General features: G+C 52.5%; 2 protein-coding genes across 2 annotated transcripts; one reads left to right on the forward strand and one right to left on the reverse strand.

Annotated features, from left to right (window-relative positions):
• The first annotated feature begins 71 nt into the window (after window positions 1-71).
• LOC129716046 (keratin, type II cytoskeletal 8-like) lies at window positions 72-17,453 on the forward strand. The gene is given in 9 exon segments (XM_055665924.1): window positions 72-602; window positions 3,913-4,182; window positions 6,695-6,790; window positions 9,169-9,333; window positions 10,390-10,515; window positions 11,307-11,466; window positions 11,469-11,529; window positions 13,750-13,823; window positions 17,200-17,453. Coding segments are annotated over 9 exon segments (1,176 nt in total). The 5' UTR covers window positions 72-386; the 3' UTR covers window positions 17,208-17,453.
• A 2,506-nt stretch (window positions 17,454-19,959) lies between these two features.
• Window positions 19,960-24,485, reverse strand: LOC129716050 (G-protein coupled bile acid receptor 1-like). The gene has a single exon (XM_055665932.1). It carries the CDS (start codon window positions 24,105-24,107, stop codon window positions 23,154-23,156), a length of 954 nt encoding a protein of 317 aa, XP_055521907.1. The 5' UTR covers window positions 24,108-24,485; the 3' UTR covers window positions 19,960-23,153.
• Between the last annotated feature and the right edge of the window lie 1,459 nt (window positions 24,486-25,944).

Here is a 25,944-nt window from a genome sequence, read left to right on the forward strand (position 1 = left end):
CTGAGCGCTAGGACCCTGCACTCGCTACCGGGACCCGCACCGAGCCCGACTCGTGTCAACCGGCTCCCGACCCTGACCCGGCTCTCCGACTCCCATCCACACCCGGGACCCGAATCCGGTACCCGGTGCCAGCCCCGACCCCGACCCTGACCGGTACCGGGACCCCGGACAACCCGACACCCCGACCCCGACATCTGCGACCCGGGAGCCGCCAACTCGGTAACGAGGACCCGGGACTCCGACACCCGCCGCTCGCTGCATCCGTTACCGGGACCCGGACAATCCCGGACAATCCCGGACCGACCCGGTAACCGGAGACCCCGAGCCCGGGACCCCGACTGAACGACCCCCGGTCCCTGCAGCGCCAGCAGCCCCAGTGGGACAGCATGAGCTACATTGGCGGCCGCGGGCCGGGGCCACGACCCGGGCAGTTGAACCGCTCCATGTCCCGCACCATGTCGATCAGCGCCTCGTTGCTGCCGGAGGGGCCGCGGCCGCAGCTGGACGGGCAGGGCCGAGCGGCCCGGACCAGGAGAAAGAGGACACAGGAGAAAGAGGACATCAAGGGGCTGAACAACAGGTTCTCCGACCTCATCGGACAGGTGAGGCCCCCCCGCCCCCCCCAACCCCCCGTATCCCCACCCTCCCACTGTCCCCCCACTCTCCCGGTACCCCCTAATCCCAGGGGGCACCCCCAACATAGTGTTCGAGCTCCCCCGCAAACCGATCCGGACCCCCCCCCCCCCCCCCCCCCCCCCCCCCCCCCCCCCCCCCCCCCCCCCCCCCCCCCCCCCCCCCCCCCCCCCCCCCCACCGGACCCCCCCCCCAACCCCCCCCCCCCCCCCCCCATACCCATCCTGGGACACTCCCCGCGCCCCCTCCCCCCGCATCCTCCAAATCCACAGGGATTTCAATTTCCCGGGACCCCAATCTAGAGACCCCCACCACAAATATCTCCTGGACACACCCCCCCCTCTGCAAATACCCCCCCCCCCCCCCCCCCCCCCCCCCCCGTCCCGTCATCCTGGGAATTAACCTGGTGAACCTACGCTGCACTCCCTCAATAGCAAGAATGTCCTTCCTCGAATATTGAATGTTTAAGGAAGAACTGCAGATGCTGGAAAAATCGAAGGTAGACAAAAATGCTGGAGAAACTCAGCGGGTGAGGCAGCGTCTATGGAGCGAAGGTCGGGTCGAGACCCTTCATCAGACCTCGACCCGAAACGTCACCTATTCCTTCGCTCTACAGATGCTGCCTGTCCCGATTGAATAGTGGAGTAGACTTGAAGGGCCGATTGGCCTAATTCTGCTCCTATGACCTCATGAACCCTTGGAATAAGATTGGTCCCGATGTTGGGGGAGTCCAGGACAAGGGGTCACACTTTAAGGATAAGGGGGAAATCCTTTAGGACCGAGATGAGAAAAACATTTTTCACACAGAGAGTGGTGAATCTGTGAAATTCTCTGCCACAGAGGGTAGTTGAGGCCACAGTTCATTGGCTATATTTAAGAGGGAGTTAGATGTGGCCCTTGTGGCTAAAGGGATCAGGGGGTATGGAGAGAAGGCAGGTACAGGATACTGAGTTGGATGATCAGCCACGATCATATCGAATGGCGGTGCAGGCTCGAATGGCCTACTCCTGCACCTATTTTCTATGTTTCTAACAAGGGGAAACTCATATTTTCCGATCAATCGCTATGAAATAGCATCTCAACCAGACACGTCACCCTATCCATGTTCTCCACAGATGCTGCCTGACCCGCTGAGTTACTCCAGCACTTTGTATTTTCCTCAAGATTCCAACATCTGCAGTTCCTTAGTTTAGTGATACAGCGCGTAAACAGGCCCTTCGGCCCACCGAGTCCGTGCCGACCAGCGATCCCCGCACACTAACACTGTCCTACACACACACTAGGGGGACAATTTACAATTTTACCAAAGCTAATTAGCCTACAAACCTGCACGCCTTTGGAGTGTGGGAGGAAACCGGAGCACCCGGAGAAAACCCACACAGGTCACGGGGAGAACGTGCAAACTCCGTACAGACAGCAGCACCCGTAGTCAGGATGGAACCCGGGTCTCTGGCGCTGTGAGGTAGCAACTCTACCGAGTTTTGCAGTATTTTGTGTCTAACGTCAAAGGAAATCTCTGTTTGCGTGGTTTACCATTACATCAACTAATACTGAATACAATGCAGCCATATGTAGATACAAGGCGGCAGCAAAGAGGCAAATAACCAGCATGCTGCCTGCAGCGTATTAATGTTTAGTAACCCAGCCTGCGGGACGTATCTGCAGTCGAGAGAGAGGTGGGGAGGGGAGGCGAGGGGAGGGGAGGGGAGGGGAGAGAGGAGGTGGGAGGTAAAGAGGGGGGAAAGGGGGCAGAAGGGGGAGAGGAAACATAGAAACATAGAAATTAGGAGCAGGAGTAGGCCATTCAGCCCTTCGTGTCGGCATCACCATTCAATGTGATCATGGCTGATCACCCACAATCAGTACCCCGTTCCTGCCTTCTCTCCACACCCTCTGATCCCCTTAGCCACAAGGGCCACATCTAACTCCCTCTTAAATATAGTCAATCAACTGGCCTCAACTACTCTCTGTGGCAGAGAGTTCCAGAGATTCACCACTCTCTGTGTGAAAAAAGTTCTCCTCATCTCGGTTCTAAAGGATTTCCCCCTTATCCTTAAGCTGTGACCCCTTGTCCTGGACTTCCCCAACATCGGGAGCAATCTTCCTGCATCTAGCCTGTCCAACCCCTTAAGAAGTTTTGTAAGTTTCTATAAGATCCCCTCTCAATCTCCTAAATTCTAGAGAGTATAAACCAAGTCTATCCAGTCTTTCTTCATAAGACAGTCCTGACATCCCAGGAATCAGTCTGATGAACCTTCTCTGCACTCCCTCTATGGCAATAATGTCCTTCCTCAGATTTGGAGACTAAAACTGTACGCAATACTCCAGGTGTGGTCTCACCAAGACCCTGTACAACTGCAGTAGAACCTCCCTGCTCCTAGACTCAAAGGAGTAGGAAGAGGAGGGAGCAAGGGGGGAGAGGAGCGGGATAACGGGGCAGAAGGGAAGGGGAGAGAGGAGGGAGGGGGGAGAGGGAGGGCGAAGGGGGGAGTGAGAAGGGAGGGAGGCGGAAGAGAGGGGGAGGGGATAGAGAGGTGGGGAACAGAGAAAGAGGTGAAGGAGAGATTTTTAAGGCCGAGATAGATAGATTGTTGATTACTACGGGTGTCAGGGGTTATGGGGAGAAGGCAGGAGAATGGGGTTAGGAGGGAGAGATAGATCAAATTGAGAGGGGATCTCATTGAAACATATAAGATTATTAAGGGTTTGGACACGCTAGAGGCAGGAAACATGTTCCCGATGTTGGGGGAGTCCAGAACCAGGGGCCACACACACAGTTTAAGAATAAGGGGTAAGTCATTTAGAACAGAGACGAGGAAACACTTTTTCTCACAGAGAGTGGTGAGTCTGTGGAATTCTCTGCCTCAGAGGGCGGTGGAGGCCGGTTCTCTGGATACTTTCAAGAGAGAGCTAGATAGGGCTGTTAAAGATAGCGGAGTCAAGGGATACGGGGAGAAGGCAGGAACGGGGTACTGATTGGGGATGATCAGCCATGATCACATTGAATGGCGGTGCTGGCTCGAAGGGCCGAATGGCCTCTACTCCCGACCCTCCAGATCCCGTTGTACTTCCTCTTTTCTCAACTTGACGGCATTTAGATAATCATCTGCCTTCCTGTTTTTGCCACCAAAGTGGATAACCTCACATTTATCCACATTAAACTTCATCTGCCATGCATCTGCCCACTCCCCCAACTTGTCCAAGTCACCCTGCATCCTCCTCACAGTTCACATTGCCGTGCACCGGCCCGCTGACCCCACCTGTCCTGTCGGGCTGCAGGTGCGGAAGTTGGAGCAGGAGAACCAGGTGCTGCAGACCAGGTTGGAGCTGCTGCAACAGGGCGACGAGTACAAGTCCAACGCGGACCAGATCGTGCAGCTGGTGTGTAGCCGCCTGCAGCAGCAGCTGGGGGAGATGGAGCGGGAGAAGGAGAGGCTGAAAGCCCAGATCGCCCACACCCAGCGCTTGGTCGACGACTTCAAGCAGAAGTATGAGGACGAGATCAACGCCCGCACGGCCATGGAGAACGAGTTCGTCATCCTCAAGAAGGTGGGTGTCTCCCCCCCCCTCTCTCTCCCCCTCCCCCCCCTTCCCTCCCCCCCCCCTCCCTCTCTCCCTCTCTCTCTCCCTCTCTCTCTCTCTCTCCCTCTCTCTCTCTCTCTCCCCCTCTCCCCCTCATCATCTCTCCTCTTCCCTTTCCTATCCTTTCTCCCCTCCTCAAAACCATTCTCTCGCCCCCTTCTCCCTCTCCCCTCCCCCACCCCCCCTCCTCCCCCCCTCCTTCCCTCTCCCCCCCCCCTCCCCCCCCCCCCCTCCTCCCCCTCTCTCCCTCCCCCCCCTCTCCCCCCCCTCCTCTCTCCCCATCCCCCCCCCTCTTCCTCTTCCCTCCTCCTCTCCTCCCTCCCTCTCTCACCGCCTCTCTTCCCCCCCCCCTCCCCCTCTGTTCCCATCTCTCTCCTCCCCACCCCATCATTCCCCTCCCCCCATCATTCCCCTCCCCCCCAGGGCCAGTATAGCCAGGGGCAACACACTCTAACCACACGTGTACTCACTCCAGTATGAATAAGGGTCAACTCCTGATATTCCCCCTGGTCCCATCAGTAAACGATGGTTAGTCAAGGTCCACCCTGTTACACGTGTGTCAGTGTCTGGTCAAGTGGAGTTTAGCCGCTCTCTGCAGCCCTCTGGGTGGCCAGCAGAGGGAGACGGTGAACACATATTGGCCACAGAGTGCTGGAGTAACTCAGCGGGTCAGGCAGCATCTGTGGAGAACATGGATAGAATAATTGAATGAAAGATATGCAAAACGTAATGATCAATGTAAGATGGAGCCCACAATGGTCCATTGTCTGTGGGCTAGGTGATAATGAGGTATAGAAACAATGAAACTGAGTTTGTACGTTCTCCCCGTGACCTGCGTGGGTTTCCTCCCACACTCCAAAGACGTGCAGGTTTGTAGGTTAATAGACAATAGATGCAGGAAGAGGCCATTTGGCCCTTCGAGCCAGCACCGCTATTCAATGGCTGATCATCCCCAATCAGTATCCCGTTCCTGCCTTCTCCCCCATATCCCCTGACTCCGCTATATTTAAGAGCCCTATCTAACTCTCTCTTGAAAGTATCCAGAGAACCTGCCCCCACCGCCCTCTGAGGCAGAGAATTCCACAGACTCACAACTCTCCGTGCGAAAAAGTGTTTCCTCATCTAGTGTGTGTAGGATAGTGTTAGTGTGCGGGGATCGCTGGCCGGCACGGACCCTGTTACCAGACGATATAGGAGCATGGCTGCACGCACCACCAGACTTAAGAACAGTTTTTACCATCATGCCATCAGGCTTCTGAACTCATAAACACATCATATATGTTGATCATTTTATTTATTATTGTCTTATACCGACCAATGTCACTCTTATCTTATCCTTTTTGTGTGCTTGTAATATCATTGCTGAGGAGACCCGTTGTCTTGTCAAACACATTTCATTGTACCGTTGATCCTGTGTTAACCTACATATGACAAATAAAAACTGAACTGAACTCGATGTGCCGAAGGGCCTGTTTCTGTGCTGTATTTCTAAACTAAACTAAATTAAATGCGAGAGAGACACAAAATGCTGGATTCAGTCTGAAGAAGGGTCTCGGCCCGAAACGTCACCTATTCCTTCGCTCCACAGATGCTGCTGCACCCGCTGAGTTTCTCCAGCATTTTTGTCTACCTTCGATTTTCCAGCATCTGCAGTTCCTTCTTAAAACCTGGAGTAACTCCACGGGACAGGCAGCATCTCTGTAGAGAAGGAACGGGTGACGTTTCGGGTCTTGCTATTATTGAGGGAGTGCAGCGTAGGTTTACAAGGTTTATTCCCAAGATGGCAGGACTGTCATACGCTGAGAGAATGGAGCGGCTGGGCTTGTACACTGTGAAGTTTAGAAGGATGAGAGGGTAATCTTATTGAAACATATAAGATTGTTAAGGGCTTGGACATGCTAGAGGCAGGAAACGTGTTCCCAATGTTGGGGGGAGTCCAGAACCAGGGGCCACACACAGTTTAAGAATAAGGGGTAAGCCATTTAGAACGGAGATGTGGAAACACTTTTTATCACAGAGTGGTGAGTCTGTGGAAGTCTCTGCCTCACAGGGCGGTGGAGGCGGGTTCTCTGGATACTTTCAAGAGAGAGCTAGATAGGGCTCTTAAAGATAGTGGAGTCAGGGGATATGGGGAGAAGGCAGGAACGAGGCATTGATTGGGGATGATCAGCCATGATCACATTGAATGGCGGTGCTGGTTCGAAGGGCCAAATGGCCTCCTCCTGCACCTATTGTCTATTGTCTATTGGGTCGAGACCCGTCTAAACGAATGGGTGATGTTTCGGGTCGAGACACTTCTTAAGGAATGGGTGATGTTTCGGGTCGATGTCCCAAAGGGTCTCGACCCGAAACGTCACCCATTCCTTCTCTCCAGAGATGCTGCTTGCCCCGTTGAGTTACTCCAGCTTTTTGTGTCTATCTTCAGTGTAAACCAGCATCTGCAGTTCCTTCTTCCACTAAACTAAACGCTCTTGTGCAGGAGGTCGATGAGGCTTACTACCAGAAGGTGGAGTTGGAATCCAAGCTGGAGTACCTGACCAACCTGATTGAGTTCCTGAAGTTGCTCTATGCTGAGGTAGGTCCCCATTAACTCATCATCTCCAGGAACCTCTCCTTTGCACAGGTAATGTGGACAAGGCAGGAGAATGGGGTTTGAGAGGGAAAGATAGACCATCTTCTCCTCCTTGCGTATGATGTGCACAGCCTAAAGTTGTAGGACAACATGTTCTATTTGATTGTGCACCCCGGGTTGATTGACAATAGACAATAGGTGCAGGAGTAGGCCATTCGGCCCTTCGAGCCAGCACCGACATTCAATGTGATCATGGCTGATCATCCCCAATCAGTACCCCGTTCCTGCCTTCTCCCCATATCCCCTGACTCCGGTATTTTTAAGAGCCCTATCTAGCTCTCTCTTGAAAGCATCTAGAGAACCGGCCTCCACTGAGGCGGAGAATTCCACAGACTCACCACTCTCTGTGAGAAAACGTTTTTCCTCATCTCCGTTTTAAATGGCTTACCCCTTATTCTTAAATTGTGTTGCCCCTGGTTCTGGACTCCCCCAACATCGGGACCATGTTTCCTGCCTCCAGCGTGTCCAAGCCCTTAACAATCGTATTCGTTTAAACAGGGCGGACCATGTGAAGGTTGCAATCTTCCCAACCCAGATAGACCATAAGACCATAAGAGATAGGAACAGAATTAGGCCATTCGGCCCATCAAGTCTACTCCACCATCCAATCATGGCTGATCTATCTCTCCCTCTCAACCCCATTCCTGAAATTGGAAACTATATTTTGGGAGACAACAGACAACAGGTGCAGGAGTAGGCCATTCGGCCCCACGAGCCAGCACCGCCATTCAATGTGATCATGGCAGATCATCCCCAATCAGTACCCCGTTCCTGCCTTCTCCCAATATCCCCTGACTCCGCTATCTTTAAGAGCCCTATCTAACTATCTCTTGAAACATAGAAACATAGAAAATAGGTGCAGGAGTAGGCCATTCGGCCCATCGAGCCCGCACCGCCATTCAATATGATCATGGCTGATCATCCAACTCAGTATCCTGTACCTGCCTTCTCTCCATACCCCCTGATCCCTTTAGCCACAAGGGCCACATCCAACTCCCTCTTAAATATAGCCAATGAACTGTGTGGCCTCAACTACCTTCTGTGGCAGAGAATTCCACAGATTCACCACACCGCCACTTATGGTTTTCAACTCCATAAAGACCATAAGAGATAGGAACAGAATCAGGCCATTTGGCCCATCGAGTCTACTCCACCATTCAATCATGGCTGATCTACCTCTGTAAATAAAATGTAATTGCTACGTGGAAAATCCTTATTATAAATTATTCTGGGAGAGGGGGCAGTGAAGGGGCAGATGGAATATAGTGCAGCAAAGTGTGGAGTCGTGCATCTTGGTCGTAGGAATAAAGGTGTAGACTATTTTCTAAATGGGGAGAGGATTCAGAGATAGGAGGTATAAAAGGAGTTGGGAGCTGGTGCAGGATTCCACAAAAGGTTAATCTGCTAATCAAATTGGTAGTGAGGAAGGTAAACTCAATGGCAGCATTTATATCAAGAGGGCTTGTATACAAGACAGTGACGCTGAGGCTCTACAAGGCGCTGGTCAGGCCACATTTGGAGTATTGTGAGCAATTCTGGGCCCCGTATCTGAGGAACGACGTGCCGGCTCTGGGAGAGGATCCAGAGGAGGTTTACAAGAATGATCCCAGAAATGAGTGGGTCAACATACGATGAGCGTTTGTCGGCACTGGGCCTGTACTCGCTGGAGTTTAGAAGAATGAGCGGGGGACCTCATTGAAACGTACAGAATAGTGAAAGGCCTGGATAGAGTGGACGTGGAGAGGATGTTTCCACTAGTGGGAGAGTCTAGGACCAGAGGGCACAGCCTCAGAATTAAAGGACGTTCCTTTAGGAAGGAGATGAGGAGGAATTTCTTTAGTCAGAGGGTGGTGAATCTGTGGGATTCTTTGCCACAGACGGCTGTGGAGGCCACAAGTCAGTGGATATATTTAAGGCAGAGATTCTTAATTAGTACGGGTGTCAGGGGTTATGGGGAGAAGGCAGGAAGATGAGATTGAGAAGGAAAGATAGATCAGCCATGAATGAATGGCGGAGTGGACTTGGGACTAAATCTGCTCCTATCACTTATGAACTAATGCGTTTGTATCGTTCTCCCTGTGACCGCGTGGGTTTTCTCCGGGTGCTCCGGTTTCCTCCCACTTCCCAAAGACGTGCGGGTTTGTAGGTTAAGTGGCTTCAGTAAAATTGGCCCCCTGGTGTGTCGGGCGTGGATGTGAAAAATGGGATAACGTGTGGAACGCGTGTTAACGGGCGAGCGATGGTCGGCGCGGACGCGGTGGATCCTTCAGTGTGTGTGTGTGTGTGTGTGTCTGTCTCTGTCTGACACTGGGGAGTTGCAGGAGATCGAGGAGCTCCAGTCCAAGGTGAAAACGACCGCAGTCACGTTGACGGTGAAGAACCAGCGGCGCCTGGACATGAGGGGCGTCATTGAAGACGTGAAGCAGCAACACGCCGACATCGCAGCGCGGAACAAGGCGGAGGCCGAATCCTGGTACCAGAACATGGTGAGGTCACCGTAACATCACCGTGACGTCAACATCACCATAACCACCACAAAACACACACAGTCTCTCTGTCTGAAGAAACATAACTATATTGACAGGTGCAGGAGCAGGCCACTCTGCCCTTCGAACCAGCACTGCCATTCAATATGATCAAGGCTGATCAACTTTCTGGGATATGGGGTGAAGGCAGGAACGGGGTACTGATTGGGGATGATCAGCCATGATCGCAATGAATGGCTGTGCTGGCTCAAAGGGCTGAATGGCCTCTACTCCTGCACTTATTGTCTATTGATCATCCACAATCAGTATCCCCGTTCCTGCTTTCTCCCCATATTCCTTGATTCCGTTAGCCCTAAGAGCTAAATCTAACTCTCTCTTGAAAACGTCCAGTGAATCGGCCTCCACTGCCTTCTGTGGCAGAGAATTCCACAGATTCACAACTCTCTGGGTGAAAACGTTTTTCCTCATCTCAGTCCTAAATGGCCGACCCCTTATTCTTAAACTGTGGCCCCTGGTTCTGGACTCCCCCAACATCGGGAACATGTTTCCTGCATCTAGCATGTCCAATCCCATAAGATGTATTTGTCTCTATAAGAATCCCTCTCATCCTTCTAAACTCCAGTGAAGACAAGCGCAGTCGACCCATTCATTCATCATATGTCAGTCCCGCCATCCCTGGAATTAACCTGATGAACCTACGCTGCACTCCCTCAATGGCAAGAAGGGTCTCGACCCGAAATATCGCCCATTCCTTCCACCCAGAGATGCTGCTTCTTTGTCCCGCTGAGGGACTCCAGCATTTTGTGTCTTTCTTCGGAGTAAACCAGCATCTGCAGTTCCTTTTTGTGTAGAAACGAACAGCAGATGCTGGTTTAAAATCAAGGATGGACACAAAAAGCTGGAGTAACTCAGCGGGACAAACCTGTCCGATCCATGTGCCTGTCTAACTGCTTCTTGAACATTGGGATAGTCCCAGCCTCAACTACCTCCTCCGGCAGCTCGTTCCGTACACCCACCACCCTCTGTGTGGAGAAGTTACCCCTCTTTTCTCCGCAGTTGCGTGATCTGGAGCAGGACAGGAGCCGACAGAACGATGAGCTGCGAAACTCCAAGACCGAGGAGGCCGATCTCATCCGTCAGCTGCAGCGACTGAAGTCAGAAATCGACAACGGCCAGAACCAGGTAGTCGGCAGTTCCAGCTGCAGAATTAGGCCATTTGGCCCGTCGAAGGGGCCAGCACAGCTAACCCTCTGTCTGCCTCTCTGTCTGCCTCTCTGTCTGTCTGCCTCTCTGTCTGCCTCTCTCTCTGTCCCCACCCCTCTGTCTGCCTCTCTCTCTGTCTGCCTCTCTGTCTGCCTCTCTGTCTGCCTCTCTGTCTGCCTCTCTGTCTGCCTCTCTGTCTGCCTCTCTGTCTGCCTCTCTGTCTGCCTCTCTCTCTCTCTCTCTGCCTCTCTCTGCCTCTCTGTCTCTCTCTCTCTCTCTCTCTGTCTCTCTCTCTCTGTCTCGCTCTCTCTGTCTGTCTCTCTCTGTCTCTCTCTGTCTTCCTCTCTGTCTGCCTCTCTGTCTGCCTCTCTGTCTGCCTCTCTGTCTGCCTCTCTGTCTGCCTCTCTGTCTGTCTCTCTGTCTCCTCTCTGTCTGCCTCTCTGTCTGCCCCTCTGTCTGCCCCTCTGTCTGCCCCTCTGTCTGCCCCTCTGTCTGCCTCTCTGTCTGCCTCTCTGTCTGCCTCTCTGTCTGCCTCTCTGTCTGCCTCTCTCTCTGCCCCTCCCTCTCTGTCTGCCTCTCTGTCTGCCTCTCTGTCTGCCTCTCCGCCTCTCTCTCCGTCTGCCTCTCTTTCTGCCTCTCCGTCTGCCTCTCCGTCTGCCTCTCCGTCTGCCTCTCTCTGCCTCTCTCTCTCTCTCTCTCTCTCTCTGTCTCTCTCTCTCTCTGCCTCTCTCTCTGCCTCTCTCCGTGTTTCTCACTGTGCTGTTCCACAGCGATCGTCGCTGGAGGCGGCCGTGGTGGAGGCGGAGGACCGGGGGCAGATGATGATCAAGGAGGGGAAGAACCACGTGGAGGAGCTGCAGGGGGCGATACGCAAGGTGAAGACGGACCTGGCGGATCAGGCACGTGAGCACCAGGAGCTGCTCAACGCCACCATGCCCTGGACATGGAGATCGCCACCTACCGCAAGCCCAACCTGGACGGGGAGGAGGAGAGGTGACCACCCAGCCCGGCCCGGCTCGGCCCAGCCCAACTCAAGCCAGCCCAGCCCAGCCCAACCCAGCCCAACTCAAGCCAGCCCAACTCAAGCCAGCCCAACCCCCAGCCCAACCCAGCCCCAGCCCAGCCCAACCCAGCCCTGCCCAACCCAGCCCAGCCCAGCCCAGCCCTACCCAACCCAACCCAGGCTAGCCCAGCCCAACCCCAGCCCAACCCGACCCAGCCCAGCCCAACCCGACCCAGGCCCAACCCGACCCAACCCGAACCCAGCCCAGCAACCCAGCCCAATTCTCCCCCTCCACAACCCACCTCTCCCACCAACCTTCCCCTCCCCTCCCAATCCCACCCTCTCCCACCCACCCCTCCCTCTGTGTAAACAATGCCCCCTCACATCTCCTTTCAGCGTTTCCTCTCTCACCTTAAAGCTCTACCCGCTGGTATTTGACATTTCAATCCTGGAGCCAGTTTGTTGGAAGGAACTGCAGACACTGGTTTATACCGGATGGACACCAAGTGCTGGAGTAACTCAGCGGGTCAGGAGAAAAAGGGTGGGTGAAGTTCAGTCTGAAGAAAGGTCCTGACTTGAAACGTCACCTATCCATGTTCTCCACAGATGCTGCCTGACCCGCTGAGTTACTCCAGCACTCTGTGGCCAATATGTGTTCACCGTCTCCCTCTGCTGGCCACCCAGATGTTTGCAGAGAGCGGCTAAAGTCCACTTGACCAGATACTGACACATGTGTAACAGGGTGGACCTTGACTAACCATCGTTTACTGATGGGACCAGGGGGAACATCAGGATTTGACCCTGAATTCCATTCTCCGCAGAAACATAAAAATGGATGACATTTACTTTTGTGACCTCAAGTGACCCTTGCTTTCCCTCTCTCTCCACCCCTCCCCCACCCTAGTCCCCCGACCAGTCCGACTGTCCTCCTGATTACAAAGTTTAAGAAGGAACTGCAGATGCTGGAAAATCAAAAATAGACAAAAATGCTGTAGAAACTCAGCGGTAACAAACCTCACATCAGTTTGAAGAAGTTGTTTCGACCCGAAACGTTGCCTATTTCCTTCGCTCCATAAATGCTGCCTCACCCGCTGAGTTTCTCCAGCATTTTTGTCTACCTCCTGATGAAAACGTTATCATTGTTCACCTCGTGGTCACCTTGCCCTCGGCTAAAAACGATCCAATCTACCTTTTTCATCAACTTTGTCCAGTTTGATCTGTCCTTTTCACATCTTATCCTTCCATATCTCTGGAGGCCCAGGACAGAAAGGTCGGATTCGGAAATGGGGGGGGTGGGAGTGGAAGCGCTGAGCCACTGAGGAGATCAGGTTGGTTATTCCGAATCCGACCTTTCTGTCCTGGGCCTCCTCCATGGCCAGAGTGAGTCCCACCGCAAATTGGAGGAGCAGCGCCTCATATTCCGCTTGGGCAGTTTACACCCCAGCGGTATGAACATTGACAATAGACAACAGGTGCAGGAGGAGGCCATTCGGCCCTTCGAGCCAGCACCGCCATTCAATGTGATCATGGCTGATCATCCACAATCAGTACCCCGTTCCTGCCTTCTTCCCATATCCCCCGACTCCGCTATTTTTAAGAGCCCTATCTAGCTCTCTCTTGAAAGCATCCAGAGAACCTGCCTCCACCGCCCTGTGAGGCAGAGAATTCCACAGACTCACCACTCTCTGTGAGAAAAAGTGTTTCCTCGTCTCCGTTCTAAATGGCTTACTCCTTATTCTTAAACTGTGGCCCCTGGTTCTGGACTCCCCCAACATGGGGAACATGTTTCCTGCCTCTAGCGTGTCCAAGCCCTTAACAGTCTTATATGTTTCAATGAGAAACCCTCTCATCCTAAACTCCAGAGTGTACAAGCCCAGCTGCTCCATTCTCCCAGCATCTGACAGTCCCGCCATCCCGGGGATTAACATTGACTTCTCCAATTTCAGGTAGTCCCTGCTTTCTCCCTCCTTCCCCTCCCCTCCCCAGCTCTCCCACAGCCCACTGTCTCCGCCTCTTCCTTTCTTCTTCCCGCCCCCTCCCCCACCATGCCCACATCAGTCTGAAGAAGGGTCTCGACCCGAAACGTCACCTATTCCTTCGCTCCGTAGATGCTGCCTCACCCGCTGAGTTTCTCCAGCATTTTTGCCCACCTCCCATGTATACTCAAGACTCCGACTGATGAAGGCACTGTGTTTCCTCGTTGTTTTCAGGGATGGGGTCCCGACCAGCGGAACGGTTCGAGTGATCCAATCAACGGCCAAGCAAAACAGAACTACAACACTGAGTGAGTCGAAAAAATATTCCCCGATGCTGAATGTGTCAAGCAATCTATGTGCCGAGTTTGATTCCCACGTTCATAAGTTCTTAGAGCAGAATTAGGCCATTCGGCCCATCAAGCCTACTCCGCCATTTAATCGTGGCATGTCGGTACGGAGTTTGCACGTTCTCCACATGACCAGCGTGGGTTTTCTCCGAGATAACCGGTTTCCTCCCACACTCCGAAGACGTGCAGGTGTGTAGGCCAATCGGCTTGGTGATAAATGGTAGTAGATGGGTGCAGGAGTCGGCCATTCGGCCCTTCCAGCCAGCGCTACCATTCAATATGATCATGGCTGACCATCCAAAATCAGTATCCTGTACCTGCCTTCTCCCCATATCCCTGGATTCCGTTAGCCCTAAGAGCTAAATCTAGCTCTCTCTTGAGTTTCCTACACTGCCTTCTAGAAACATAGAAACATAGAAAATAGGTGCAGGATTAGGCCATTCGGCCCTTCCAGCCAGCACCGCCATTCAATACGACCATGGCTAGGGGGGACGACAGATGGCGCAATGGGCTAAGTGTTCGGCTGGCGACCGGAAGGTAGCTGGTTCGAATCCCGCTTGGAGTGCATACTGTCGTTGTGTCCTTGGGGCAAGACACTTCACCCACCTTTGCCTGTGTGTGAATGTAATGTAATTATGTGAAGCACTTTGGGGTCAATGCAAGTTGACTAAAAATGTGCTATATAAATAAGATTATTATTATTATTATTATGGCTGATCATCCAACTCAGTATCCTGTACCTGCCTTCTCTCCATACCCCCTGATCCCTTTAGCCACAAGGGCCACATCTAACTCCCTCTTAAATATAGCCAATGAACTGTGGCCTCAACTACCTTCTGTGGCAGAGAATTCCACAGATTCACCACTCTCTATGTGAAAAATGTTTTCCTCATCTCGGTCCAAATAGATTTCCCCCTTATCCTTAAACTGTGTGGCCCCTGGTTCTGGACTCCCCCAACATCGGGAACATGTTTCCTGCCTCTAGCGTGATCAAACCCTTAACAATCTCATATATGTTTCAATGAGATATCCTCTCATCCTTCTAAAGTCCAGAGTATACAAGCCCAGCTGTTCCATTCTCTCAGCATATGACAGTCCCGCCATCCCGGGAATTAACCTTGTGAACCTATGCTGCACTCCCTCAATAGCAAGAATGTCCTTCCTCAAATTAGGGGACCAAAACTGCACACAATACTCCAGGTGTAATCAATGTATAGAAAGTAGGAAACGTTGGTGTGGGATTGGAGGTTGCGGAGCTGGAGCGATTGTAATGTGAGTTTGTAGATCAACATCTGTGGCCAGCACGCACACCATCTTGGAAGCAATGACCGGAGATACAGCGCGGAAACAGGCCCTTCGGCCCACCAGGTCCGCGCCGACCAGCGATCCCCACACACACCAACACTATCCAACACACACCAGGGGACAATTTTACATTGATTACCAAACCAATTAATAGCAATGTTACAAAATTTTGAGATTTAAAAAATCAAGTCTGCAATTTATCCCATCAGATAAAGCATAACAATAAGTTTAATTTGACACCTAATTCACTTTCATATCTCAAGTAATAAAAAAGTTGTGGCCATTTTCATACTCGGAAATTAGCATCTTGTTCCCTATTGATTTTCTATGGACATAACAAACAAGCTGTAATCATGGACAGTCAAAAGCCCATAACCTTCTTAAAAATTAAGAGAACTGAATGAAATTTTCAGTTATCATAGATTGAACCATTCTGAAACAAATATAAAATAATCTTACTTGGAGGACCTGAAATTAAAGCATATAATTAGTTAGTTACCCAATTGTAGCTAATTTCAAACTTCAATTACTAGATCTAAACATCTATCCATTTCTTAATAAATGATTAAAATTTTTAAATAGCCTAAGTGTCCAAATAATATTCACAAATAATTCACAATAAAACATGATTTTTAAATCTCATTTACATCAATTTATAGGCCAAATGGAAGGAATTTAGTGTTCAATTGCTGTAAATTAAAGTCAATTTAAATCGGCTTTCTAGTGGGTTCCTGTGGACGCGCTGGTTTAGAACGTTCACATTGCGGTAGATTTGTGCCCTCAAATGCCCAGAAAAATACTGCGGGATATAAAGAGCCCAAAATGAACTATTCGCTATAGAAAACTTTATATACAGGGTTCTTAAGAAGCCCCTTTTAATGTAAAAATAAGGCACATACCTTTAATTGTTTGCTTTATAAAACCCTGGGGCTGCGAGAGGCTGCGGGTTGAGAGAGTGATTTTTTAAACTACTATAACTATTATACAAGGCCATAAAAACTAATAATAACTTTTGCGACGGGGTCTTTCAGCGATTTTCCGTTAATGATTTACTAGGCTGAACATTTTCGATTGCAACAGCCTAGTAAAAATCGCATTTTAAACCCGCCCCCTCTAAACAGCGCCAAAATCACACACATGGGCTGGGGCAGATTCTCAACGACGATTTAGGTAAGTTTTGTAACATACCTACAATTAACCTACAAACCTGCACGTCTTTGGAGTGTGGGAGGAAACCGGAGCGCCCGGAGAAAACCCACGCAGGTCACGGGGAGAACGTGCAAACTCCGTACAGAACCTGGGTCTCTGGCGCTGTGAGGCAGCAGCTCTACCCGCTGCGCCACCGTGCACATTAGTGCGGGTGTCTGGGGTTATGGGGAGAAGGCAGGAGAATGGCGTTGAGAGGGAGAGCCATGACTGAAAGGTGGACTAGACTTGATGGGCCGAATGGCCTAATTCTGCTCCAGGAACCATATTTTTTTAAACAGGTGCAGGAGTAGGCCATTCGGCCTTTTGAGCCAGCACCGCCTTTCAATATGATCACGGCTGATCATCCAAAATCAGTTCCCCGTTCCTGCTTTCTCCCCATATCCCCTGACTCCGTTAGCCCTTAAGAGCTAAATCTTCTTTCCCCCAACATCAGCCTGAAGAAGGGTCTCGACCCGAAATGTCACCTGTTCCTTCTCTCCGTAGATGCTGCCTCACCCGCTGAGTTTCTCCAGCATTTACGTCTGTGGTGAGTCTGTGGAATTCTCTGCCTCAGAGGGCGGTGGAGGCCGGTTCTCTGGATACTTTCAAGAGAGAGCTAGATAGGGCTCTTAAAGATAGCGGAGTCAGGGGATATGGGGAGAAGGCAGGAACGGGGTACTGATTGGGGATGATCAGCCATGATCACATTGAATGGCGGTGCTGGCTCGAAGGGCCGAATGGCCTCTACTCCTGCACCTGTTGTCTATTGTCTACCTAGAAGTTATGAATATCTGCCCCCCCCCCCCCAATCAATAAACTAAAGAGCATTTTACTTTTGAATTAGATTTTTAAGATTTCTGGGACATCGTGGAGGGCGATGGGATGGTGACGCTGGTCGTACAAACATGGAGACGGCTTCCTCCTCACCAACACCACGGCAACGGCCACAAGGAGGCGCTCTGCCCGAGGGTCCACGGGGCCTGTCGGTCACCGAGAAGATCCGACATCACCACCATCAACGTCCCACTGTGCACCTCCTCGCAAACCTTTCCTGCAGTCTCTCTCTCTCTCTCCTCTCTCCTAATCTGCTCTGGGCTTTGCCCCCCCCCCCACCCCACCCCAACCCTAACCCCAACCCCAAACCCACTCCCCAACCCCCACCCCCACCCTAAACCCCCACCCCCCACCCCCACCCCCCCCCCACCCCCAACCCCACCCCAACCCCAACCCCCAACCCCACCCCCAACCCCAACCCCCACACTAAACCAACCCCCCACCCCCAACCCCAACCCCAACCCCCAACCCCCAACCCCAACCCCAACCCCAACCCCCACCCCCAACCCCACCCCCAACCCCAACCCCCAACCCCACCCCAACCCCCAACCCAAACCCCAACCCCAACCCTAACACCCCCAACCCCCCAACCCAACCCCAACCCCCAACCCCCAACCCCAACCCCCAACCCCAACCCCCAACCCCCAACCCCCAACCCAAACCCCCAACCCCAACCCCCAACCCCAGCCCCACCACCCCCCCCCCCCCCAACCCCCAAACCCCCAACCCCAACCCCCCCCCCCAACCCCCCACCCCCAACCCCAACCCCAACCCCCACCCCCAAACCCCAACCCCCCAACCCCCAACCCCAACCCCAACCCCAAACCCCCAACCCCCAACCCCCAAACCCCAACCCCCAACCCCAACCCCCAACCCAACCCCCAACCCCCACCCCAAACCCCAAACCCCAACCCCCACCCCAACCCCCAACCCCAAACCCAACCCCAACCCCCAACCCCCAACCCCAACCCCAACCCATCCCCAACCCCAACCCCACCCCCAACCCCAACCCCAACCCCAACCCCCACCCCAACCCCAACCCCACCCCCAACCCCAACCCCCACCCCCAACCCCTCCCCAACCCCCTTCAACCTCTCCCCTCAAATCCCCCCCCCCCCCCCCCGCTCCCCACTGCTGAGTCAATGCTAAACGCTGGGGCTTGTTGTTTCTGACCGGGTGCATCTGGTGAAGGTTTCACTGCCTGACAAATGTATTCACCAACGTGGGGATTGAACAATAAAGATATTGGCCAAAACTCTCTCCGTCTCCGTCTCTCTCTCTCTCTGTCTCTCGTCTCTCTGTCTCTCTCTCTCTGTTTCCGTCTCTCTGTCTCTCACAGCAGGCAGTGAAGAAAGCTAATGGCTTGTTGACCAGCTTCATTGCGAGAGGATTTGAGTTTAGGAGCAAGGAGGTCCTTCTGCAGTTGTACAGGGCCCTGGTGAGACCACACCTGGAGTATTGTGTGCAGTTTTGGTCTCCTAATTTGAGGAAGGACATTCTTGCTATTGAGGGAGTGCAGCGTAGGTTCACCAGGTTAATTCCCAGGATGGCGGGACTGTCATATGATGAAAGAATGGGTCGACTGAGCTTGTGTTCACTGGAATTTAGAAGGATGAGAGACTATCTTATAGAAACATATAAAATTCTTAAAGGATTGGACACGCTAGATGCAGGAAAAATGTTCAAAATGTTGGGGGAGTCCAGAACCAGGGGTCACAGTTTAAGAATAAGGGGTCGGCCATTTAGGACTGAGATGAGGAATAATGTCTTCACCCAGAGAGTTGTGAATCTGTGGAATTCTCTGCCACAGAAGGCAGTGGAGGCCGATTCACTGGATGTTTTCAAGAGAGAGTTAGATTTAGCTCTTAGGGCTAACGGAATCAGGGGATATGGGGAGAAGGCAGGAACGGGGCACTGATTGTGGATGATCAGCCATGATCACATTGAATGGTGGTGCTGGCTCGTAGGGCCGAATGGCCTCCTCCTGCACTTATATTTCTATCTCTCACTGCTGTTCACTCATGAAACCGCACCAACGGTTCTTGCTTAGAAGGATGAGGAAGTCCGGCATGTCCCCAACAACTCTCACCAACTTCTACAGATGCGCCGTAGACAGCATTTCGGGATGCATCACAGCACGGTTTGGGAACAGCTCCGTCCAAGACCCGCGAGAAATCGCAGAGAATTGTGGACACAGCCCAGACCGTCACACACACCAACCTCCCTTCCATCGCCTCCATCTACACCTCACGCTGCCTCGGCAAGGCCAGCAGCATCATCAAGGACCAGTCTCACCCCCGGTCACTCCCTCTTCTCCCCTCTCCCATCGGGCAAGAGGTACAGAAGTGTGAAAACCAACGCACACACACACACACACCTCCAGATTCAGGGACAGTTTCTTCCCGGCTGTTATCAGGCAACTGAACCGTCCTCTCACCAACTAGAGAGCGGTCCTGACCTCCCATCCACCTCATTGGAGACCCTCGGACTATCCTTGATCGGACTTTGCCGGCTTTACCTTGCACTGCTGAGTTACAGACTTTAGAGATACAGCACGGAAACAGGCCCTTCGGCCCACCAAGTCCACACCGACCTGCGATCCCCGCACACTAACACTATCCTACACACATTAGGGACAATTTACATTTACACCAAGCCAATTAACCTACAAACCTGCACGTCTTTGGAGTGTGGGAGGAAACCGGAGCGCCCGGAGAAACCCACACAGGTCATGGGGAGAACGTGCAAACTCCGTACAGACAGCAGCGCCGGTAGTCAGGATGGAACCCGGGTCTCTGGCGCTGTGAGGCAGCAGCTCTACCCGCTGCGGCAAGTAAGAATTTCATTGCCCAGTAGATGTGAAACTTGATATCTTGTCTCATGAATGTCACACAGGAGCCAGATTTCACCGAAGATAGACACTGGTACAAGGCATTGGTGAGACCAATTCTGGAGTATGGTGTACAATTTTGTTCGCCCAATTAAAGGAAGGATGTCAACAAAATAGAGAGAGTACAGAGGAGATTTACTAGAATGTTGCCTGGGTTTCAACAACTAAGTTACAGAGAAAGGTTGAACAAGTTAGGTCTTTATTCTCTGGAGCGCAGAAGGTTAAGGGGGGACTTGATAGAGGTCTTTAAAATGATGAGAGGGATAGACAGAGTTGATGTGGACCAGCTTTTCCCTTTGAGAATAGGGAAGATTCAAACAAGAGGACGACTTCAGAATTAAGGGACAGAAGTTTAGGGGTAACATGAGGGGGAACATCTTTACACAGAGAGTGGTAGCGGTGTGGAATGAGCTTCCAGTGGAAGTGGTGGAGGCAGGTTCGTTGGTTTCATTTAAAAATAAATTGGATAGGCATATGGATGAGAAGGGAATGGAGGGTTATGGTATGAGTGCAGGCAGGTGGGACTAAGGGAAAAACGTTGTTCGGCACGGGCTTGTAGGGCCGAGATGGCCTGTTTCCGTGCTGTAATTGTGATATGGTTATATGGTTAAAATGCTGGAGTAACTCAGCGGGACAGGCAGCATCTCTGGAGAGAAGGAATGGGTGATGTTTCGGGTTGAGACCCTTCTTCAGACTTGGAGTCAAGGGAGAGAAAGACACAGAGATATGGAAGGGTAAGATGTGAAAACGACAGAGAATGGAATTCAGGGTCAACTCCTGATGTTCCCCGCTGGTCCCATCAGTAACAGATGGTTAGTTAAGGTCCACCCTGTTACACGTGTGTCAGTATCTGGTCAAGTGGACTTTAGCCGCTATCTGCAGCCCTCTGGGTGGCCAGCAGAGGGAGACGGTGAACACATATTGGCCACAGAGTGCTGGAGTAACTCAGCGGGTCAGGCAGCATCTGTGGAGAACATGGATAGGTGACGTTTATTAAGGGTTTGGACACGCTAGAGGCAGGAAACATGTTCCCGATGTTGGGGGAGTCCAGAACCAGGGGCCACACACAGTTTAAGAATAAGGGGTAAGCCATTTAGAACGGAGACGAGGAAACACTTTTTCTCACAGAGAGTGGTGAGTCTGTGGAATTCTCTGTCAGAGGGCGGTGGAGGCCGGTTCTCTGGATACTTTCAAGAGAGAGCTAGATAGGGCTCTTAAAGATAGCGGAATCAGGGGATATGGGGAGAAGGCAGGAACGGGGTACTGATTGGGGATGATCAGCCATGATCACATTGAATGGCGGTGCTGGCTCGAAGGACCGAATAGAAACATAGAAAATAGGTGCAGGAGTAGAGGCCATTCGGCCCTTCGAGCCTGCATCATGGCTGATCGTCCCCAATCAATAACCCGTGCCTGCCTTCTCCCCATATCCCTTGACTCCACCAGAGATCTATCTAACTCTCTCTTAAATCCATCCAGTGACTTGGCCTCCACTGCCCTCTGTGGCAGGGAATTCCACAATTTCACAACTCTCTGGGTGAAAAAGTTTTTTCTCACCTCAGTCTTAAATGACCTCCCCTTTATTCTAAGATTGTGTGGCCCCTGGTTCTGGACTTGAATGGCGGTGCTGGCTCGAAGGACCAAATGGAAACATAGAAAATATGTGCAGGAGTAGAGGCCATTCGGCCCTTCTAGCCTGCACCGCCATTCAATATGATCATGGCTGAATGGCCTTCTCCTGCACCTATTGTCGATTGTCTGTTGAAACCGGAGCACCCGGAGAAAACCCACGCAGGTCACGGGGAGAACATGCAAACTCCGTACAGACAGCACTCGAGGTCAGGATCAAACCTGGGTCTCCGGCGATGTGAGGCAGCAGCTCTACCCGCTGCGCCGCCGTGCCGGCCTGCGATTCTATTTCAATAAGGTGAAAGCAAGTCAGAGACGTAAAGAGTTTTATTCAGTTAATGAAGTAGTATTGACCCAAAAACACCAATTCACAGTCTTCGTTCCTTGACTCAGGGACAATTCAAAACCGCCTCAAAACTCGAAACTGTCCAAATGCAACGAGAAAATTCAGCCTGCATATTAAAGAGTCCACTCGCATCCAATTCAGAGCAAATTAAGTCACAATAAATAAAAATAACTTACAGTAAAAAAAGAATAAGGGGTAAGCCATTTAGAACGGAGACGAGGAAACACTTTTTCTCACAGAGAATTGCGAGTCTGTGGAATTCTCTGCCTCAGAGGGCGGTGGAGGCCGGTTCTCTGGATACTTTCAAGAGAGAGCTAGATAGGGCTCTTAAAGGTAGTGGAGTCAGGGGATGTGGGGAGAAGGCAGGAACGGGGTACTGATAGTGGATGATCAGCCATGATCACATTGAATGGCGGTACTGGCTGGAAGGACCGAATGGCCTACTCCTGCACCTGTTGGCTAGTGTCTAATGTATCTTTCTGCCTTCAACCCCATTCTCCTGCCTTCTCCCCATAACCCGTGGCTGGATACTTTCTCTGGATACTTTCAAGAGAGAGTTAGAGAGGGCTCTTAAAAATAGCAGTCAGGGGATATGGGGAGAAGGCAGGAACACGGGGTACTGATTGTGGATGATCAGCCGTGATCACATTGAACATGGAAACATAGAAACATAGAAACTAGGTGCAGGAGGAGGCCATTCGCCCCTTCGAGCCAACACCGTGGCTGATCGTCCCCAATCAATAACCCGTGCCTGCCTTCTCCCCATATCCCTTGACTCCACTAGCCCCTAGAGCTCTATCTAACTCTCTCTTAAATCCATCCAGTGACTTGGCCTCCACTGCCACCTGTGGCAGGGAATTCCACAAATTCACAACTCTCTGGGTGAAAAAGTTTTTTCTCACCTCAGTCTTAAATGACCTCCCCTTTGTTCTAAGATTGTGTGGCCCCTGGTTCTGGACTTGAATGGCGGTGCTGGCTCGAAGGGCCGAATGGCCTACTCCTGCACCTATTGTCTATTGTCTATTGTGCATTTGTTCGTCTCCAGCTCCATCTCCATCTCCAGTTAACCCGGGAGACTGGGTAGCGGCTAGATGAGGGTCTATGGCCACCCTTGGGGGTCACCTGCACGCCGGCAGAGTTTGGCCCGGACCCTGGCCCAGGTTTGGAGGTAGTCCTTGTTGCCCAGGGCCAGGGCGAAGGGCACCAGGGCGGCGCTGGCGATGCCCAGACAGGAGAGGACAATGTGGGCTCGGGCACCCAGGAAGCGGCCGTGTAGGTGGGCGATGTAAGGCAGCCAGCAGCAGGTGAAGATCAACAAGGAGCCGGCCACACTCCTGGTGTACCTGAGGTTCAGTTCTTGTTCCAGGGGAGAGATGGTGGGGCCGGATTGCACTGCCCGGTGCTGCCGTTGGATGCGTCTCATCTGCCCGCGGGCCAGGCGGTGGAGGGCGGCGGTGGACGCTCCCATGGCCAGTATAGACGGCATTAACACCCCGTACACCTCCAGGTAGATGTACGCAGATGAGAATACGTGCCCGGATTGGCAGCAGCAGTGGCCGGTGAGCTGGGCCGGCCAGCTGTTCCAACCCAGCAGGGGCAAGCAAGCGAAGGAGAGGGGTAGCAGCCAGACGGCCAGAAGGGCCGCCCAGGCGCGCCCCCGCAGCCAGGCGCGCCCCCGCAGCGGGTGCACGACGTGGAGGTAGCGGTCGGCGTGCACGAGCAGCAGGTTGGCCAGCAGCGAGAGGACCACGAAGTTGGGCAGCAGGTAGGTGAGCAAGCACAGGCAGTAGGGCCGAGCGGTGTCCGAGCTCAGGCCGGGCACCGAGGGCAAGACCAGGCCGGTGGCCAGGTCGCTGACGGCCAGGCTGAGGAAGAACCAGCCGGCCGAGTTGTGAAGCCTCTTGCTGCCTGCTATCCCCACCACCAAGGCCAGGCTGCCCACCACGATCACGGCGGAGAACGGCAATGTCAACCAGAGAACGGGGAGCTGGTGAGAGGCCAAACCATCCCCGGCCACCGACGTGTTGCAGCATCCTTCGCCGCTCTTGTTCATCACAGTCAATGCTGGCTCGAAGGGCCGAATGGCCTACTCCTGCACCTATTGTCTGTTGTCTATCCCCGGGCAGCTACTGTCCAAGGGGACGGCCTGTCTCACCTCAAGAGTCCTTGTTGCCAAGCAGGTCCCCGGAGATACTTCCAGATACCTGATGGATTGTTGTCCAAGGTCCAAATCACCACGGGAGTTGTCCCACCATCCGAGTCGCCTTTCCCAACTTCCAAGCAGGTCTCCGGAGGTCCCAGATACTTCGACAACCTGACTGCCGACGGCCCAGAATCCGAATCTCACCTCCACGTCTGAGGTCCTCGCTCCCCCCCTCCCCTCGGTCTACGAGGAGGCGAGATACCTGGTGGACTATTGACCGAGGTCCGAATGTTCCCGGGACTGACTAACCCCCTGAGTCCCCAGCCTCTAAATCAACAAGTTATCGCCGGAGATCCGAGATACTACGAGAACCTGCTCCACCGCTGATCCAAGGCTCCAACCGCAAGCGGGGACAGTCCCAACACCGCTCCCAGCCTCCAAGCGCTCGGTCTCCGGAGATCCGATATACCGGACTGTCTTCCTCCACGTAGTCTCAGCTACAATCTGGGTCTCACCCCGAAGGTCCCGTCTCTTAAACCCCTCTGCGCTGGTCCCCGGGATGAATCAGGAGTCAGTTCGGCCACTGAAGAGAGTGAACAAGATTTGTCTGACGTGTCGGCGCTGAGCGAGAAATTCGGCGGAAGGGAAATAGCTTCAGAAAGATTCAGCAAAAAGATATTTCCCAACCACTTCATATTTTGAGCCAAGGCGCAGCCTACTGAACCTTCCCTGAACTCATACCAACGCGTTAGATCGTTCGTGAAATACAGAATTTGTCATATGAGTTGAGATTGGAAAGACTGAGCTTGTGTTCACTGGAATTTAAAAGGATGAGAGGCGATCTTATAGAAACGTATACCGTTTGTTTTTTAAAGGACTGGACAAGCTAGATGCAGGTAAACAATAAATGTTCGCAATGTTGGGGGAGTCCAGAACCAGGGGGGCCACAGTCTTAGAATAAAGGGGAGGTCATTTAAAACTGAGATGAGAAAAAAAGAAATTCACCCAGAGAGTTGTGAGTTTGTGGAATTCCCCGCCACTGAGGGCAGTGGAGGCCAAGTCACTGGATGGATTTAAGAGAGAGTTAGATAGAGCTCTTAAAGATAGCGGAATCGAGGGATATGGGGAGAAGGCAGGATCAGTACCCCGCTCCTGCCTTCTCCCCATATCCCCTGACTCCGCTATCTTTAATAGCTCTATCTAGCTCTCTCTTGAAAGTATCCAGAGAACCGGCCTCCACCGCCCTCTGAGGCAGAGAATTCCACAGACTCACCACTCTCTGTGAGGAAAAAGTGTTTCCTCGTCGCCATTCTAAATGGCTTACCCCTTATTCTTAAACTGTGTGTGGCCCCTGGTTCTGGACTCCCCCAACATGGGGAACATGTTTCCTGCCTCTAACGTGTCCAAACCCTTAACAATCTTATATGTTTCAATAAGATTGCCTCTCATCCTTCTAAACTCCAGAGTGTACAAGCCCAGCCGCTCCATTCTCTCAGCATATGACAGTCCCGCCATCCCGGGAATTAACCTGGTGAACCTACGCTGCACTTCCTCAATAGCAAGAATGTCCTTCCTCAAATTAGGGGACCAAAATGAGTGTACAGAGGAGGGGCAGGGTGCAGGGTGAGTCGTGGGGTGGGAGATGGTGGGGAAATGTGCGCGCACCAGGGCTGAAAGGGGCAAGGGAGGGGAGAGGGTGTGTTACCTGAAATTGGAGACTTCACTGTTTTTACTCTTGGGGAGTAAG

This window comes from Leucoraja erinacea, unplaced genomic scaffold (genome assembly GCF_028641065.1).
Source record: "Leucoraja erinacea ecotype New England unplaced genomic scaffold, Leri_hhj_1 Leri_162S, whole genome shotgun sequence".
Taxonomy (NCBI): domain Eukaryota; kingdom Metazoa; phylum Chordata; class Chondrichthyes; order Rajiformes; family Rajidae; genus Leucoraja; species Leucoraja erinaceus.